Genomic DNA, 19,959 nt, shown 5'->3' with positions numbered 1-19,959 from the left:
TGAACCCCACAGAACCACCAGGGCTCCCTGCCCTTCAAACAGCCCCCGCAAGCCCAGACCAGGGCCAGCACAGGGCAGAGTGGGCAGGAGACAAGGCATGCTGCGGGAAGCTCTTCACAAGCCCATGGAGAGGGCAGCAACGGGGGCGCTGTGCTGCTCCCCTGGCACACATGCACAAAGCCACAGCAGGCCTCCGTTTCTTTCTGTTATCATGGCTAACAAAGCCCCCCTGCTTGGCTGCACTTGGGCAAAGAGGCACCACATAGCATTCCTGTGCGAAGGACAAACTAGCCCAGCTCTGCTTCTGCAACTGGCGGGACATGCAAAATGAGAGACTTCGTGCAAGGAGAGCCAGTGGCAACCCACGCCTGAGGGAAGACCACACACAGGCCTGCAGACATGCCCCCCCCCCCAAGGACTTGCAAGCGAGTCAGCAACTTCATGGGCTCTCCAGTTGCTTTGTTTTTTGACAGAAGGCGCTGGCGGAGGCAGCTGCCGAGTTGTCAAAGGTGACTCAGAACTGAACCCCCCTGGCCAGCCAAGGCTGTCGCTGTTAGCGGCACGGCTGTGCCTGCCCCTGTGCCTCCCCCTGGCACAGAGCCCCGTGTGCCAAAAGGAGTCAAGGCCCAGCCATCCAGGCCACCCCCTGGGGAAAGTCCCTGGGACAGCCAACAGTGGCAGGGTGCATCTCACGGAGCCCTGGGGGAGGAGGTGGACTTCTTCTCACCAGGGGAATGTTTATTTATTCCATTTATAAAACATTTGTATACCACTATTCATAAAAACATATACTGATAGCGGCTTATAACAAACCTGCCTAAATACAATAAAAACCATGCAAACATTTAAAAGCAGAGATCAGCTATCATAGACAGGCATTTTCTTAATTTCCTGCATTTCAGAATCCCTGCCAAGCCCAGAAGAGGCCGCCTTAGCCAGCTGGGCAGAAGGATCAGATTTTTCACCCTGGAGCAAGACCCACCCAATGGTTTGCAACCCGGGGCTGTCCTGGGTGCTGGTGAGACTGAAGGCCAAGAGCAGAGGGCAGGGAGCCTCTGGCGCACCCTGCAGCGCATGCGCCTGCAACTGACTCCATGTGCCCTTAGAGAAAGCATGGCTCTTGCCGGGCAAACCCTCTGCTGCGCTCTGTCTCTTGGCACTAGCTCCTCTGGGAAGAAAAGGTGCCCCCAGAAGCCCTCCCACCCTGAGGCCGCGCCAGCCTCCATTTCCCTCCACCCCTCGGAAGAGAAAAGGGAGTGAAGGCAGGAAGGGGGCAAAGGTGGGGCAAAGGGGCCTGTCCACGCCCAGGTGGCTTCAGGTGTGCCCTTGGAGAGGCTGGTGATCTCCCTCCAGCATCAACCTCATCCCACTCCCTTGATCATGTCCCCCGCACACAGGGGGGAAATCCAGAAGGAGGGGGAGGAACCCACTTCAGATCTGCTCCAATCCTGAGGGATGGGAGGGGGGATGCTGTGCAGCGCTGTTGTGCAGTGTCCTGAATCAAACACACACACCCCGCCTCCACACCCCTTGGCCATGCAACTGACCGTGAATGGGTTTCTTTAAAAATAAATAAATAAAACCCTGCTTCCTGCAAATTAATCATTCAAAGCAAGCTGTTTCCTTGAGGAGCAGGAAGGGGAAGCCAGCTCCGTCCACTGCAACCACCCTCAGCCCACCCCCAAATCAGATGTGAGTGCAGCGGGGAGGGGAGAGCCCAGGGAGCAGCTTTTAGCCTTGCCAGCCTGTCAGATCTGGCCCTGCTCAGACAGCCTGGGGTTTTTTGGGGGGGGAACAGAATGGGGAGAGGGGGCGGCTAAGCAGACACAGCCAGGAAGGAGCCAAAATGGCAACACCTGGGGTTGTGAATGGGAACTGGAGGCTCACACTTCAGCGATTCAACTGCCGTGTGGATAAGCACCCCACGCCCTGCAAAAAAAGGTCTCAAGAACACATGCTTCCTTGGAGTGTCCCCTCCACACATACTGAATTTTGCCGAAATGCCTAACGCCCCCCTGCCCCTGCCCTGAGATTTCATTTCCAGGTCTGGCTCACCAACTTGCTGACCATCTTCAACCTGTCACCACAAACAGAGAGTGAAATAATGAAGATGCAGGGAGAGCCCCCCCCCCCCCGCCAGCCAGCAGGGGAGTAAGCTGCAGAGATTAGCGCATGATGGATGCGCTTCTGATTGCTCCCTTTGGGGGGCTGAGCACAGCTCTCTCGCCACTCGTTCCTTCCTCCATAGCTCCACGCAGTGCAAAGGGAACCCAGAGTTCTTCCTCCTGGCAGCCCAGGCAGAAACCCAACTGGGGAAGCCACGGGGGCAAAGGCAATGGTGAGCACCTCCCTCTGCAAGGCCTAGGCCACCAGGGCAAAGCGCTGGGCCATCACACCTGGCTGCCTGAGGCAAAGACGGTGCTCACCCCCACGCTGAGTCAGGGCGCTGAGTCAGTCGAGAGGAACCGCCAGATTAATGGCTCCTTCAAGGGGATCTGCTCCCCATGACTCTGCTGGCAGCTTTGATCCCCTCCCCCCCCCCCCCAGCCGCCCAGCCAAGGCTCAAGGGGTTTCTCTAGGCAGGGACCCTTGTCACTGGGCTGGAATGCGGCAGGCGGCAAATCCGCTCCCCACAGGGTTGACCACAAGGCGGCAGGCCGGCAGGCCTCTGACACCTGCAGGCTAGCCTGGGGAGGCCATCACGTCCCCAGCCCCCTGCTCTGTCTTCTCACAGGGGAAGTGCAGAAGAGCCCTGGAGGCCTCCTTCCTCAGCTGTGGTGGTATAAAGGGGAAGCCATTCAGACCTCACACAAGGAAATTTCTGTGGGCACCAAGAGGCCAAGAGAATTTCCCAGGAGTTTCTCTCCTTTTGAATTTTCAGCCAATGCTGAAGGGAGATGGGGGGGCAGCCTGGATCCTTGGTTCATTCCATCCTTCTCTCTGTATTTTATTTACAGCAAAATGTCACTGGAGCGAGAAGCTCCCTCTTAAAAGTTCTGAGCATTTGAGGTCTCAGAAGTGTTTGGCACCCTCAGAGGAAGCTGGCTGTGGGACAGCCACACACAGCTGGTTCTTTTCTGCCACATGCCCCCAGTAAAGGCCCATGCCAACTGGGAAGACACACTCACCGCCAAGGCTCACCCCCCCCAAAACACACCCCAATTCTGCAGAGGTGGTAGGTGGCGACCTCGCCCACTGGTGCCAGCACCCCCCTGAAACAGCTGTCTTGGCAAGCGTCAGAGAGGCGACTCAGAGGAATGCCATAGCTTTCAAGAGAAAGGAAACGAGCAGCCTGCCTCACGTCCCCAGAGAGCAGCGGGAGGCCGAGTAGCAAAGCAGAGGGATCCAGAGAGAAAAGGCCCCGGATCATCACTAGCCAGGAGGCTCAGGCCTCCTCCCAAGGAGCAAGAGAAGAGCAGGCTGCTCCACAACAGCAGCAGAGCAATTCGGCGGCTGCCAAACTCTGGTGCCGTTCGTCAGGCTCTCCAGCCTTCCCCCATGATTAATGTGCAACACGGTGGCCAGACAATGGAGGGGAGAGAGCAGGGTTTGCGGGGAGACAGCTGAGCCGAAACAAACAAAGCCCTCCTTCCCTTCAAAATTCAGGGGGCTTCTCTTCCAGCACAAGGCAAGCATGGCAACATCAGACCCCGCCTCCCTCCCCCCAGCACCATGGCCACACAAGGGGGCTGGGGGGAGAGGGTGAGGGGGCCACCGCTGCCCCCCATTCCAAGCTGCTGCAGGATCCCCTGCCTTCATAGGCCAAAGCTCCACCCAAAGGCATCGCAGGCACTGAGAAATGTCCTTGTCCCTCGGACAAAGACGCCATCGAGACTGTAAGGCAGAGAAGTGAGCCCTGCTTGAGATCCAAGCCTTTTTGCCTAACAAGACCAAAGAGGGTGAGACAGTCAATGTCCTCTGGCAGGTGAGCACCTGGCTCTCACGGCACTTTGCCCCAGAGGCAGCCATCGTCTTCCCCTCAGGGGCCAGTCCTGCTCCATCCAGACAGGCCTGGAAGCGCCATCCTGGAGCCGCCTGCAGCAGCCAGGGCCCCTCCTCTGCCACCCCCTTCCAAGCAATCCCGTATCTCCGCAGAGCCAGGCTCCGATTCCATCTCACTCTCTTTGCTATTATTAAAAGCAGGGCATCCTGTAATCGGAGACATCCAAAGTAAGGTTACCAGGCGTCCCCGTTTCCCGGGGACAGTCCCCGGATTTACAAATCAGTCCCCTGACAAAATCCTATCATTCCTATTGAAGTTGAAAAGTGTCCCCAGATTCACTGAAAAAAATCTGGCAACCTTAGAAAGGCCTGAGAGCTGGGAGAGCTGATTATGTTGCAGCATTTCTGTGGTCTCCGCAGCCATTGTGAGGCAAAGGTTCCAGCGATCTGAACGCTTTGTTTCCGCCACCTCTGGACTCCTGTAGCAGCCAAAGAACACTTCCCAGATAATGGGAGGGGGCATCATTAAGAGCCACGCCCGCCACAGGCCAGTCCTACTCCACCCCCTGATGGAAGCAACAGTGCTGAGGGGCAGAGGGGGCCATGCCGTCGCCCGCTCCTCTCACAGGGCTTGCCTCACCGATTTCCAGCAACTCTGGGCTCAGAGCCTCTCTGATCCCAAAGGAAGCTGGCACACAGCCTTTCCCTTCCTGCTCCCTTTGCTCATTCTGTGGGTGAGGGTGGCCTCCAAACCAGCTTGCCTGCTGCTGGTGGGACCCAGAGCCCTCCGGAAACCTCTTCCATATGGCAGAGGCTGCCCAGCAAAAGGCTCTTCCGGGAGGAGCTTGGCCAGCGTTCAAGCTGCGCTTCTTCCTATTCCGGGTGACCATTACCTCATTCCAGGCCAGCCCAGAACAAGCCCTTCTGGTGGAATTCACATCAGCACCGTTGCAACATTATAAGAGTCTGCGTGTTACAGAGAAGTCTGCAGAGGGGGCCAAGAAAAACAGCTGTGCATTCAGAGGAAGCCCTGTGGTCAGGGTGATGTCATCAGAAAGCGCCAAAGCAATTTCCTGTGGTTACATCCACAGGAAATCCAAGAGGCTCGGGGTTCTCACAATCCAAGTAGCCGTTTGTTGTCAATAGCTGCTAATTATGTGCCCAGATGGGCAATAAATGGAAAAAATATTGTGATCAAGCAGAATCCAGATCCACTGGCCTGCACCAAGCCCAAGCAAGCTGGAGATGCACAAAACACCCATCTCCCCCGCCCCCGCCCCACAGGCAGTGGGGCGAAGCTGTGCCATTTGCCAAAGGCAGCTCCCCGTGTTGATCCTGGCTTGCTCAGTTACGGTGCCGGGCGGCCAGCCTCCTCTTGTACAGACACAAGCAGTCAGACTTTCCACTGCTGGCCTGCGCCTGGTCTCCACCCCTGCAAGGACACTTTCCCAGCACCCAAAGGCAGCTGTTCTCCCATGTCCCGAAGCCATTCTGCGAGCGAGGGATTTGTGGCTGGCTCTTAGAAACACAATTCAGAGTCCCCACCCCACCCCAGAACCAAAGGCCAGACGTGCCCACTGGGCCCCTTCAGAATCTGCTCTGTTGGCATGGCTCATAGGGTGTCTTCCAGGGCGACACCCCCAGGCTCTACCATGTCAGCCGCCTCTAAGCTGGCAGAAAGAAGCAGCAGAGACAGCAGAGCCCAGAAGAGCTGCCTCCCTGGAAGTGCAGGACACCCCCAGCCCAGCCAGCACAAACTGCTCCCCCCAGCCCCACCTACCTCTCTGTCCTTGAGTTTCATGGCAAGCATCAGCTGATGTCTGTGGTTTGTCAAGGCCTCCCGGTAATTTCCTTTGGAGAAGAATGCAGAGCCCAAATTGCCGTGAGCTCGGCATTCACCCATCTGGTCACCTGGATGGCAAGCAAGCAGAAACACAAGAGTGAGGAGCAGCCAGAGAGAGACATTTATGCAAATGCATGCAAATTCACATCTAATACGCATGCTCATCTCTTCTCACAGCACACACACACCCCAGCAACCAGGTGTCTTTCGCTTTCTCCCAGCCCAAATGCCACAAGAGAGGTGATCTGCCTGGAGACGAGCGGCATCCCTTCAATGCTCCCCTGCCTGGCCACTAGACTTTCAAAGCTAACTGCTGTGTAGGGTGTAGAGGCACAAAGAGGATGCCCCACCGCTTGAGGGGGGGGGCAGCTGTTCCTCACCCCGCTCTCTAGAGACTACAGATTCCGAGGGAGAGGCAGGGTCCTTGGCTGCTCCAGAAAATGAGCCACCCTTTCCACACAAGGATGAGCATGGATCCAGCCTCCTTGCGGTGTGGGAGGCTATGGAGCAAAGCCCCCCTTCAGCCCTCTGAGGGCCTGCTGACACCCCAAGAGAGACCCGGTCGTCACCACCTGCTTCTATGCTGCTGAACATGCCATCCTCCTCCTCCTCCTCCTCCTCCTCCTCCTCCCGCTTGCCCTCTAAGTTGGGACGGGTGGTCCAAACGGCTACCTAAAGTCTTGGCCACGTCCAAGTCCTGCTGCATGTAGCCCGCACTCTTCTCGGTGTTGCCCAGGGACCAGTAGGCGCTGCTCAGGGCTGAGAAGACAGAGCCCCTCAGTTTCAGGCTGCATGTCCCAATCTTCAAGGCCGCTTCCAGGACCACCACCGAGGCCCCGTGGTGGCCGGCCGTCAGCAGCTCCTGGCCAACCACAGAGACCACCACAAAAGGGCTCTTGTCCAGCTTCATCTTCTGCAGCTGCTGGTAGGTTGGCTCCAGGGACTCTGCGAGAGGAAGGGAGACAGGCTTCATGTACCATCCTTCCTCCGCCTTGGAGAAGCAAACACACCCACCCAGGACAGCTGCAACTGAGGGAAGACAGAGGAGTCTCAGGTTCACACCTGATTCCCAAGAATCCTGAGGCCTTTCTGTTAGGTATAACTGGTCCAGAGCTGGCAAAGGAATTAATTTGTTTACATATTCTACAATAGTGGCAGGAATAGTCTACGTACAAAAATGGAAAGAAGAACTCCCAACCAAAGAAGAATTGCTCGTGAAGATTTTGGAATATGCTGAGATGGCTATACTAACTGTGAGAATTAAAGAACAAAATGAGGGGGAAAGTCTTGAAGAATGGAAATATTTGGGGGAATATTTGGGGGGAAATACCATGGTTTGGAAGAAATGGATTTGCAAGCCAACTTAGACCTTCCCTCACCCAGTGGACCAAGATTGGGCTGTGGTCTGGATGTTCCCCACCTCTGATTTTTAGGAAAAGGCCGTGATTCTGAGGTAGAACATCTGCTCTGCCTACAGAAGGCCCCAGATTCAATCCCCAGCAGCATTCCAGGTAGAGTCATAGAATGGGAGAGTTGGAAGGGACTCCTAGCAGTACTAGGCCAGGCCTGGGCAGAGTGAAAACCCTCCATCCACAGCAGGAACACACCTGAGAGGCTCCCCAATCAGAGAGATGGACAGAAGACTTCGTTTCAACCTCTCTTCAGGGCATCATCACTCAACTCACAAAGAAGGAGGTGGCTGGTGCAAGAGAATATGGAAGGAGGGCAAAAGGACTATTGGGGAGGTGAAAAACAACCGTGGTAGCCTGGCAGTGCCCCGCATGTCTCAATGCAAAAGGGAGCCCCTTAGGTGGCTGCACTTGTCATCCATGAAGCTGACAACACGGGGGGGGGGGGAGGAGGCTGGCCCCTACCGACTGCGCTGGGTCCTTGTTTGCATTGGCAAGCACAGTTCCCAAGTTCTGCTGGGGCCAAACACAGGGGAAGCAAGGAAGCAAGCAAGCGTGAAACCGTGGGGCCTTCCGCACGACACAGTGCAGCCGGCGCTGGGCAGGAATCCCAGGGGCCCTCACTCACCTCGCATGGGAGACTTCATGGCGGCTTCCACCATCCCCACCAGCAGCTGCAGACTCTTGGGATCTTGAGCCAAGCCAGAGGCAAAGGCTGCCAGGGCATCGGCATGGCGCCCAAGGTACTGGAGGGCAACACCCTGTCGGAAGTAGGCCTGCAACAACACAAGGCAAAGGTCAGCAGGGAGCAGCCCAGGAGCCTCGGGGAAGAGCAGCCTCCTAACGCTCCCAACTACACTCCCCAGCATTCCTTGGGGAGGCCGGGGCGGCTTAAAGGGGCATGATGCTGCCTTAAGCAGACCGTTCAGACGGGGCCCTCACCTCGTGGGAACGCCATCATGGAAGGCCATTCCATCATGTTTTGTGCTGATTTCCATGCTTTGTACACTTACTTAACATCAGATACACACTTATTAAATGTGAAATGTGTGTCTCTCACAAGGGTTTCAGCACATTCATCCACAAAGTAGGCGTAATCTTTTACATGAAATAGTATTTCTATGAATAGAGTTTGCGGCATTTCCCAAGCTGCTTCTATAGCCTGGGTGCAAGGTATGTGGCAGGATGCGCTCTCTCTCTCTCTCTCTCTCTCTCTCTCTCTCTCTCACACACACACACACACGCCTTTGTTGTTACCCAAGTGGAACAGATTTGCAATTAATACCCAAAGTGGCTGTCCATTAGGGCATTCAGGCTTGCTCAGGAGCCAGTCCACGGAGGCAGAGATTAAGAAAAATCAGAAATGACACGGGAAATTTATAGACATGAATTTTTAATCTCTTTTCCATTAGCAAGCGTTGATTGTAGAACCATTTTTAATGAATTGGATGGAAGCAGAATTCATTTCATTAACCTTTAGCATAAATGTGTTATTATTGAACCAAACAGGCCACTGTAGTACAAATCCAGCAGCAGAGCAATTAGATTAGGGCCAGAGGCTTTGACTCGTGAGGAGCCCACTGGGCGGAAGAGGCAGCAGAGAGAACAGAGAGAGCCAAGGAGCTCACCCAGCCCAGGCTCCAGACCCCTTTGCTGGACCCAAACTGAGCTCAGTACCCAAGAGAAGGGCTGAGGACCCTGGCAGAGACAGCTGGTGTGCAGTCTGTGGGCTGCTCAAAGCGCTGCCACACACAGCGTGGAAGACATCTTGGGGCAGGAAAGGGGCACTGCCCCCAGCACAGGCGGAGAAGGGAATCAGTTGACCCAGCTCAGCCACATGCAACCCAAACACCCCACCAGCCAATGTCAGAGCGGGTGGGCTGGGCCAAGATTCTCCCAGGCACACCCAAGACCCTAAAAGGCAGCAAATCCCCCAACTCTCCAGCCTTGAGGTGTCACAAAAGATCACCCACCAGGCATGATTTGACCCCATCCTGCGCCCGATACTGGCGGGGGGGCAGGACGCAGAGTCACCCACAGTGGAAGCAAAGGGTACCAAGCAGGCAGCTCAGGCTGGGCTCAAGGAGAAAAATGGCGGACACAGCGCAGCTTCCTGCCAGCAACGCATGCCTTGTGAGGACGCAGGAGGAAGACCAGGCCGTCCAGGAATAGCAAGAAGACTCTCCCCAACCCTCCAGGAACAGGCGGTGCAGCCAGGGTGACTCAGGCCTCTTTCCCTGGAGCAGAGCTCTGCAAGATGGGGGTGGTTCGGAAGGCCCCAGCTCCTGTCTTTGGCTCTAGCAGCAGGAAGGGGATGGGAGAAGAGAATCTCTGCAAGGTGCCTCGCCTTTTGGAAGCACACAAAGCCCAGGAGCCCTTGCCAAGGGAGCCGCCCTCTTGGGCCTCCTTGGCGCTTGGCGGTTCCTTCTCCTTGCCAGCCTCCGGGTCTGACTGGGAGGAAAGGCGTTTGGAGCAGCAACTGCTGGGCATCAGGCAGAGGGAGCCCAGAGGGAAGAGCGGCCCCTCACCCTTCCGGGGTGGCGCCATCGGTAATGGCAGATTCCCTCTGATCTGGAGGGACCAGCTCCACGGGAAACGGGTCTTTCCCGCTACAGCGAAGCGGGGACCCTTTCAAAAATCACAGGCGGATGAAGCCTGTGACCATGGGACTCGGCGGGCACCTTTAGCGCCCCCCCAACCCGCAAAGGAACCCACTAATGGGCTCCGGAGCGAAGAGGGGGAAGTGGCGCGGTGCTGAGAGTCAACTGCTTATTCCGTGGAGCGAAGCCGCACAGCCGTTGCTGGAGAGCGCTGCCTTTTTCCTGGGACAATTTGGCTTCTAAAACAATCACCCGTGAGTACTTAAATTTCGGACAATTGGACTCTAAATAAGGACTTGTGTGCAGAAAGGAAAATTGGACTTAAAAGTTTATTTCAATTTGGCACTGAAACGGGAAGGTCTAAACAGGAAGTCACCCTTCCGTTTCTTTGTAGATAGATTAAAGCAAAGACATGGCAAACTAGAGCTCAGAAAATCGCTTGTAAAGGACTAACTTTCATCATTTAAGATTGCTGAACCCCCTTCGGAAGCAGGAGAAGAGGGGGGATTTTTTCTGAACTGTTTAAACCTGCAGAAGTAAGTGTAAAGTAAAGTAACTTTCCACCATCTTGATCCTGGAGCGGGGTGTCAGGACTGACATTTTTTTGAAGCTCATGGACCAGAGACAAACGTTTTTGACAGATAGCTAAAAGAAGAGAAACATAGTGATTCCATTGTTCCCCTTCGCATTTTAAAGGAACAAATATTGACAAAATATCTGAAAAAGGAAACTTTGTTGTTAGATTTGTCTTTAAAAGAAAAGAACAAATAGAAGTTTTTCCCCTAGAGGAGCCTGTGAAACTGTAACTAATTCTGAATCGGGGAGCTTGCAGCTGTTACAGATTACAATCACGGGAATAGACTTCTGACCTTGCAGGACAATGTATTCAGAAACTCTGCTGTGTGCTCTCTGTAAAACAAGTGCCCTACTGGAACAGCTACATGAGAAGACGGACTTGATGACTGATGCAATCAAAAATTTTGAACAGGCAGTGGGAAATTATATGGAGCCCACTCAGGAATTAAATCAGGAGTGTGCCCTGACAGAACAGATGAGGGAAGAGGATGTTGCTGAATCTTGGGCGCCAGAGATGGAGGGAGCTGTGGCCCAGCAGGAACATGAGCTTTTGGATTTGACAAATGAACTTGGAAAAAGCCAGATTTGGAAAGATAAAGTTTGGTTTGGTTTGGAAATGGGGGGTTGGATAGACCCCCCTATGCAGGGATGTTTGGACTTTTCAAGTCTGGCAATGGGCCGTGAGATGTTTGGGGTTGTGGGGGCTCTTAATTTTGGAGAGACTTTGAAACATGTTCTTAAATACCACATGGAGTTTAGTGTGGACTATGGAAAAGGGGCTGATTTGTCGAGAACGGTAAAAAACATTGCTAAGCTGGAGTTCCCACGAGTGAAAGGAGCAGGAGACAAAGGAAAATACAGTTATAAATATGAAGAAGAGCCGCGAAAGGGACATGGAAGGGACTTAAGGGCCTCGGATATAAGATTACCAGGTTAATGCGCTAGATTGATGAGATAAAAAGGACTGACAAAACCCGGGACCAGGAGGAAGAGACGCTGGATGAAGATTGGATTGTCTTTTTATTTCTTTTTTATTATTAGGATTGTTTTATAAAACTGATGAATGTTAGAAAAATGTTGGAACGAAATTATTTGGCTTTAGCAAAAATGTTTAAAGAATTATGTAAGAATATTATGGTTATGAGAAGTTGGTAAAAATAAGATTTAAGTTTTAGGTTTTAAGGTTTTCTATAGTAAGATAAGATTAAAATAGATTAAGGTAATGTAATGACAGAATATTATGAAATATGGAAAGGATTTGCTGCGACAATTAACAACTAGGATACAAAAAAAGGGAGGAGGAGGAGGTCAAAGAAAGAAGGTAATGACAGTTAAGGATTTGAGAATAATGGATTTGTTTTTAAATGTTTGTGGTATATTTTTGTCTTTTGATTAATTTGTATTGTTTGATGTGGTTTGTTTTTTCTTTGTTTTTTCTTTCTCTTTTTCTACCTTGTTTTCTTTTGTAATTCTAAAAAATTTTCAATAAATATCATTTAAAAAAAAAAAGCGGCCCCTCAGCAGCCGCCCACAAGAAAGGAAGCCAAGCTGCAAAACGAAGGGGCGGGGGGAGGGAACGCACGCCCCTGGGCACCCCCCTCTCACCATGGGGCCACAAGCGGCAGCAGGAGTCCCCACCAGAGGCCGCTCATCCTGGCAACCATCACTGCATCTTGAGGGAGCGCAGAGAATCTTGTCTCCACACCCTATCTGGCTCCCCAACTGCTGCAACCTTTCTTCACGGGGAGCCACACCAACCCCAGGATCCCCCATGCTGCCCTTTCCAGAACCTTTTCCAGCTCCACAACATCCTTCCTGAGGTGAGGCGACCAGAACTGTATGTCGTATGTATTCTAAATAGATTTGCACAATGGCACTTTTATTTCCCATTTCTTTCTTACGGATCCCTGGCGGGCATTCGCCTTTGGCACAGCTGCCACATGCGGGGTCAACGTCTTCACTGAGCTCTCCGCTGTGGCCTGCAAGGTCCTCTTCCTGGCCAGGCTCTGCCAGTTCTCATAGGGGGGCTGGTGGAAGGGACCTTATTCCAGCCAGGCCATTTTGCCATCCAGCCTGTATTGTCTACTCCACCTGGCATCAACACAGAAGGGCTCATCGACTCCCATACGACTGGGAAACACCAAAGACAGAATCTGGGCTAGCAGGCCCCCCCCCCCGAGAGTGCCCAATTTGGGCTAGTGGAAAGCACCCCTTCTCCACCACAGCTTCCAGGCCAGACCCACCAGCCAGGCTGGCAGTGGGACCAGGAGGAATCCCCTTTTGCCCCAAAGCCTCTCACAATGTGAGAGTTTCACGTAGGTAAGAGTTTCCAAAGTTTCACTGTTCTTGTGACAGGAGAGCCTTTTGCAGTAGACACCAGGATTTAATCTGGGGCCTCCAGACATGGAGAGTCGCCAGCTTTGCTGCATGATGGGCAGTGCCTTGACACTGGAAATCAAAAGGGTTCTCTTGTGGCGGGGGGGGGGGTCCCAAAGAGCAGCAGCCCCTCCCAGAATCTGCTTTCTACTCCCCTTCCGCAACCATCAGGAGCATCTGCTGCAGCTGCACAAGGGGCCTCCCGCTACCTGCCTGCTGCTCATTGATCCCAAGGGGGGAGCAAAAACCCCTCCTCCCCCTGTGAGCGGTGCCTTCCCTCCCCTTGGGAAGCAGGGTGGCTGTGGCCACAGCAGCTTAATTGGTGGCAAGAAGGTGACCAGATTACAGGGTTAATCCTGGAAGGAGCCAAGTATAGTTGGCTGCAAAGTGATTGTAAAACAGAGGCTTAGAAGCTGCAGCTCCCTGCGGAATAAGCTCCACACAAGAAGGTAATGGAACGGATTCAGGGCCCAGGCTCTTCATTAGCATTCACCCTGTAATTTTGTCACGAAAACTGCGCTAGCAGAGTGTGGATCATTTGCATAACAAATTGCTGGCCAATTTGTAAGCAGGCAATGGAGAAGGCAACGCATTGCCAGTACCATACAAAGACAGTCTCAAACCAGCAGGGATTGCTGCAGAGCTTGGAGGGGGAAGAAAAGGCACAGCTCTGAGGAGCTGCTTCCACCACGCAGGGCCTGCACAGCGAGCACCGTGCAATCCAGCCCCTTGCACCGGCTTTGTTCAGCGCTCCTCTGCCGGCTGATGCACGCAAGCCCCACACCTGATACGGTCAAGGTGCATCGCCAGAGAAGAGGACCTGCAGCAGACACTGGGGCCACCCTCTGTGCTGAGCCTTCCTCCTCTGGGCGCAGCACTCCCTGCCATGAAGGGCCAGGCTGCCACTGCAGTGCTATAGTTGGCTCAGGCCTTCGCTTTCCTGGTGCCAACTCCTCCTCCTTTTCCAGCTTCCAGGTGCTTTAGCTGGGTTGGCTGCTTTGCCTGTGTGTGCCCTGACCAGACACACCTGGAGGTCTCCTTGCTCCGACTTAGGAGCCCTTGCTATGCCTCTTGGGGAGGGTCCTGGAGAGGAAGGGGCACCCTTGCCTCACATGTGCCAGAACATGCCCTGTTGTGGGCCTGAGGCTGGCAAATGCTAGGAAGAGGCTGCAGGAGGCCCTTCCCTCAAGGCTCAGTCCAGCCACCCATTTCCATGCAGAACAGAAATTGCATTCTGTTTGCAAAGAGCCTTGGGGTGGACCACCCTTGACTGTCACTCTTGGTGGGTATCTCAGAATCTCAAGTAAAATGTCAGTCCTGCTGGACTAAACACTGAACCATCGTGGTGTTTCCATCAGACAAAGAGGAGGAGAGGGCAGAGGAAAAACCAAAACATCTCTCTTAAGCACTTAATGGTCCAAAAAGCATACAGCCCCACCCCCTGCTTGGCGCACCCCCACATTCCCACCCATTTCTCACTTCCCTTTCCACAGGTGCTCTTCACAGCTCAGAGCCCTTGCGGTTTGACGTTTGCTCCAGTTCAGCAGCGGATTCCACCAGAGGGACGTGGCGGGGCAAATGGAAGTGTGGGTAAGCCCCAAGTGAGAGATCCTGGTCAGGGACCAACAACCAAGCACCTCAAAGGCTGTCGCTTCCTGCTGCAAGCCTTCCAGAGGGTTTCCCTGCAAGGGACAGGCAGGAGGCCCACAGACCCGACCGCAGCTGCAGCCGTTTCACTGTGGCAGAAATAAAAATTGGGCAGCCAAGTACATAATTCCTGCTCAACAGCGTCAGCAAGATGGCCCTCTCCAAAAGGCTTGGTGGAAAGCCTTTGGGTGCTTATTATTCCATCTCAAGAGAGCCACCCTGTCTGCCTTTTTAAGAGTAAGCCAGCAGCCGAACGCCTGAAAGCAAATCTTTGGAGTTTCCAGTGAAGGAAAAACAAAGGAGGCCTGCTTCAGAGAAAGGAAGTCTGGCTTCAAAAGCCACAACATCTTTTACTCTAATTAACATCTTTCTTCCTGGTTGCCTCCTTGCAAGGAGTGATTAAAGATTTCTTCTTCTCCTAGGATCAGTTGCAGCCAGCAATATTTCATTCACATCCCGTGAGGATCAGTTCTGGACCCCTGTCCCCAGGTTGTCCCCTTCTTTGCCTTGATCCTCCAGGCACCCAAACACTGCTGCCCCAGAATGCAGGCACCTTTCCCAGGGCCACGCAGCTCAGGCCCAATTCTGGCATGTGGTACAGAGGCCATTTCACAAGCCCTCGCACTGAAGGGAGCAGCCAAAGCTTCTGCTCATGCTGCTTCTCTCTGCCCAACCATGGCTGCACACAATCAAGTCTGACGACTCGAGGAGCCCAAAGGGAGGCAATGCCTGGCCCCAGAGACAAGGACCTGAGGCAGCCTGGGAGGCATCAGCCAGGAAGGTTAGCAAAGGGTTGTGGGGAGCCGACCCTCAAAGGCACCACAATCAGTCCTGCAGGGCAGGTCTCGGCCAATCACTCTGTCTCCGCTTCCTCCTCCTGCGGCTGAGAGGCAATCCCCTCACTACAAACACCAAGGCCCCCTGCCTGCCTCCACCACAGGGGCTCCTTACGCCCAGACCCTGCACCACGCAGCGTCTTCATGGACTCTCAAGCCTGCAGCACAAAGGGGAGAAACGCCTTCACCATGTGCTGCTTTCACTCAGCTCTCCTCCTTTATCGCAAATCTCTGAAGCACCAAATAATGTGGTAGTTGCTATGGCAACTGCTTGTTTTTATTGAACTGTTCTAAAAAGGTCAAGAAACATCAGCTTGGCTGATTCTGCGCAGACCCCTCCTAGCAGAACATCTGCTTTGCTTTAGCTGCCTGCCCCAGAGTCTGCAAGAAGCCTCACTGCCCCTTGACCCGGTCCTGCAAGGGGTGACTTGCCTGGGGAGCTGCTCTGCCCACCCAAGGTCCCATGGCCTCAGCCCCTTCAGGTGCCCAAGCCTTGGCAGGGGGTCGGCTGGGGGCTCTTTCAGGAAACCCCCGGCTGACAGCCCTAGGGAGCGTAGACAAAATGGACAATACATCAACCAGAACAGTGACCAAAAACAGAAGCCCAACTCTTCAGGGCTGGGATATCTCAGTTGGTAGAGCACGAGCCTCTCAATCTCAGGATCGTGACTTCAAGCCCCACGTTGGGCAAAAGATTCCTGCATTGCAGGGGGTTGGACTAGATGACCCTCATGGGTGACCCTTTCAACTCTATGGTTCTATGAACTCTAAGTCTCAAACACAAGAGTCGCTCTAATAGGATCAACTTTCTGTTCGCTGGTGAGACAGGACCAAGTCTGGAGCAGCAAAGGTGGGTGGCAGCACAAAAACAGCAAACCCCCCCCCCAAACGAGGATGCACCCCTTCACCTGAGCACTGTGGATCCCTGGCCCAGCCTTCCTCCTTGGCCTCCTGGGAGCTGCCATGTGCTGCTCCTGAGCAGCCCAGTTCCACAAGGCCCCTGAGACTCATCAGAAGCCAAGTGGCAAGTGGGCCCTGGGTGCAATCCTAGGGCAACGTGACCCAGGCTGGCAAACAAATGTCTTGGGTCAGAGACACATTGGCAAGAGGCCAGAGCACACAGGAGGCCCTTCGGCTTCTCTGTCAGCACCATCCCCATCCTGAGGGGGGCAAACAGCCATCATTCATAACTGGCAGAAGTAAAGATTTCATGGTGCCCTTTGAAAAGCGGCAAAAAAACCTCCCTCACCAAAGGTGCCAGCATGCCAGATGGGTGTCTGAAGGCCAGATCACAGCCACCCAAAATGGCAGGAGTGGGGGGAAACAGGAGCCCCAAGCCAAGGCGCTGAGTCACTTTCCCCATGTCAACGCCAGGTCAGCATGGAGGTCGAGGGCAGCCTCAGCCAGCCCCCTGCCCACCTCTGCCAAGAAACTGCAGTCCTGTGGCCTGCCCACAAGCACAGCCCCCGTGGGGGTCCTCTGGTGGCTGCTTCTCCATCATGGAGGGCTCAACAGCAGCAGAGCCCTAGAAACAGGCAGGCCAGGGGCATGGAGTTTGCCGCAGGGTGCTGAGCACACACACGACATGGAGGAGAGAGGAGTGCCCAGAGCAGGCAGCAGGGAGCGTTTACAGCAGCCAGGAGGGTGGCGTCTGATGCCACAGAGCCTTGGCCAACTCTAGACCAGGGCAAGAAAGCTCTGGCGAGGACAGCGTGGGAAAGAGTGAGCAAGGGGGCTGGGGTCAATGTGCAGCTGAGCCCACGTTCCTGGGGCAGATAAATAAAGGGGGACAGATGAAGAGTGGGAAGCAGGGGGGCAGGAGGCAAGGCAGATCTGAGCAGAACGAGGAGGGGAAGTCATGGCTTAAGGCTAACCCAACCCTGAGGCCTGATCCAACTCCTCACCCAAAGAACCCACCAATTTTGGCAGCAGTGGGAAAGAGAAAAGAAGGCCAATGGAGACAGATCAGCTCAGGAGGAGGGCTGCGTGCCCCATATGCATGTGGGGTGGACACACAGGTACTTTCGTTTTACGCCTCAGGGTGAGAGGCACAAACCACACATAAGGCCGCAGGTCACTGCTGTAAACCCCTTAGAGGTTTTCTATTCTAGTAGTGGTACATATAGACAGAGGAGCAAGCCGAAGGGCCTAAGGTCGCACAACACCTCTGGGAAGGTTCCTCCTCCTGGCCACAGGATGTACCGTCAATCCCATGAGCACAACCACCCTCATCCACTCCCAGAAGGCAGCCTTGTCCATCGGCTCCCAGAAAGGATCCCCTTCCCAGAAAGATCCACCCTCAGCTCCCCAAGGATGCAACTCTCTTCCACCAACCTGGGTGAGCTACCTGCTCTCAGGGCCCCTCAGTCAATGCTCCTGACTTGGAGAGATGGAGGGGTTTGTGGCACGTTGCTTAAGCACCCAGGCAGCAGAGCTGCTAGCGCACTCAGGCCAGCTGACCCTCCAAACCTGGGTGCGCTTCAGGCAAGCACCTTTGCCAGTGCTCCACTGAGTCTCAAGAGAGCCCACAGCAACGCACACCAAGGGGAGGCTGCTCAGAGTCACCAACCTGGAGAAGTAGCCTGGCTAGCCTCTCCTCAATTTTAATCTCACCTCACTAGCCAACGAGTCTCAAATGGCAACGCACCAGTACAGGAAATTAGAGGCCAGACATCACTTAACCCCCCTTTCAGAGAATCATGGCCAAGGGTGTCGGGGTGCAAAGCAAGCAGCCCATGGTGTCCAAGGCCTTGGTACTGCAGAAGCAGAGGCTCAGCCTCAGGCCTGGTCCTCCCAGCGGCCCAGGCTTTGCCCACCCTTCCCCAACTGCTCTCCTACTGAACCTGAACCGTGTGCCTCGCTTGCTGACAGGAGAGGCCTCCCTGTAGCACCCCAAAGTCCCCTGGGCCCAGTGGGGCCTCCAGATGCCACAGCCCAAACTGGCTGCTTGGCTTCTTCACTTGCCCCCCCCCCCGTCCCAGCGCCTCCCGCAGAGGGGCTTCCTTGCCGCTGCCCCAGTCACAGGCCCTCCTGCGCTCTAGGCCTCCCAGCCTCCACTTCTCCACCCCAAACTGAGAGTGATGGAGAGGGTGGTGCACATAACAAAAAGTGAGTGGCAGCATCTGACGAAACAGCCGAAACCCAGGCGGCTCCACGATGGCTCCCTCCAGAGATGGTTTTGGACACCTGCTGAAAACCTCCGTGCTTCAGTAGCCCTGTCCAGGCACACAACTAGGTTGCCTACATTTGTTTTTAAAGTTTTATCAATTTTGTGGGGGGGGGTTTAAAAAAAATCACACATATATTTTACATTAGTTGGTTTGTTGGTTTTACTCATGTTTTATCTATAATTTTTTGTTGCATACCACTCGGGGAACTTTTTGATCGAGTGGTTTCTAAATGAACATACTCAAGTCTGCAGGTCCTGCCGCCTGACAGCGGCTCCTGCACCCAACGCCCCAGGGCACCTTCTTGTGAATAATTTGCTGTGTGCTTACAGCATAAAGGTGCACATCCATTGAGAATGAAGTCACCGCGTTGAATGGGGCTTGCTCCCAGTTAAGTGGGCACAGAGTTGCAGCCCAGACTTCGGTTTAGGATGACATGGGGGGGAAGCATGGTCCTTTCACCTGCGTGGCAGGCAGGCATTCTACAGGTTAAGCCTTTCCTCATGTGGAAACGCCATTATAGGAAAAGCTTCACCTGTACACCTTCTGTCTGTCGTAAAATTACATGTGTGGATGTACACTTCTTTTGAGGCCCTCCACTCCATCTGCAAAAGAAATCACAAATCTGCACATGACAGAAAGCGTATGCAAATCGTAGGCTAATCTGTGAGTGGGCCAGAGGGTCCAACCCACATACAGTGCACATAAGAACATAAGAATACAGTGCACAGTAAGAGTCACTGGTCAGGCCAATGGCTCATCTAGTCCAGCATCCTGTTCTCACAGTGGCCAAACAGGTGTCCATCATGGAAAAGCAGGATTTGAGCCCAAGACCCCTCTCTCCTCTTGGGAGCTTCCAGCCATTCCAGCAAAATGAAGCTGAACAAAACCAGCAGGATTTCAACTGACAGCGGCAGGCCCAGTAAAAGCCTCTCCATCGACCGCCATCCCAGTGCAGACACACACACCCGTCAATACTAATTCTCCTGGCCCGCCAGGCATAAGTAATTACCTCCCAGTTCATCCTGTAAATTACAGAAGAATTCCTCATAGTTGAGCTGCTCCCATGGGCATTTCTTTCGAGGGAAGGGGCACTTTCTCTGGGCAATGAATGCCCCTCTGCGGCATGCCTCAATTAATTACCATATTAAAATACGCTCACATTTATATTGCAAAGAGCTTCTCGACTGATTGGCGGGGAACTGGAGAGGGTTTACTCAAATCCCCAGCCCCCAACTCCCCGCTGCCATTTGCTGCAGGTTTGAAGCCAAGAGCCTCTGATTTCTTTCTGGAGAATAGAAATAAGGACCAAGGAAAAGGAGGCAAAAGGTAGATTCCACTAAGGCTAGACCAGCTGCCTGCTCAGATGTCACCCATTCCCCCTTCCGATCTCTCTGCGACTCAAGGGTCTCTTCTTGACAGGCATAAATGCATCTTCTGATCCCAGACAAAACTATTTCCTGGATTCTCTCTTGGAAGATGTGCTTCCTTTGCCAGGCCATCCCTCTCCTCTGCTCTGTGTCTCCTGCAAGGGCAGGACAAGGAGCCAGGGGAGAAAGAAGG

General features: G+C 53.9%; 1 protein-coding gene across 1 annotated transcript in view; it reads right to left on the bottom strand.

Annotated features, from left to right (window-relative positions):
- Positions 1-19,959, bottom strand: part of TTC28 (tetratricopeptide repeat domain 28) — a gene marked incomplete at both ends in the record, with an annotated part of 131,231 nt that overhangs the window by 22,633 nt on the left and 88,639 nt on the right. Inside the window, 3 exon segments of the mRNA XM_080986564.1 lie at positions 5,723-5,853; positions 6,458-6,730; positions 7,823-7,970. Of these exon segments, the coding sequence (XP_080842690.1) occupies positions 5,723-5,853; positions 6,458-6,730; positions 7,823-7,970 (552 nt within the window).

The sequence above is a fragment of the Podarcis pityusensis genome, assembly GCF_964106645.2.
Source record: "Podarcis pityusensis genome assembly, chromosome: 16".
NCBI lineage: Eukaryota > Metazoa > Chordata > Lepidosauria > Squamata > Lacertidae > Podarcis > Podarcis pityusensis.
Note: the sequence above shows the minus strand (reverse complement) of the source record. Positions and strands in the feature narration are given on the sequence as shown.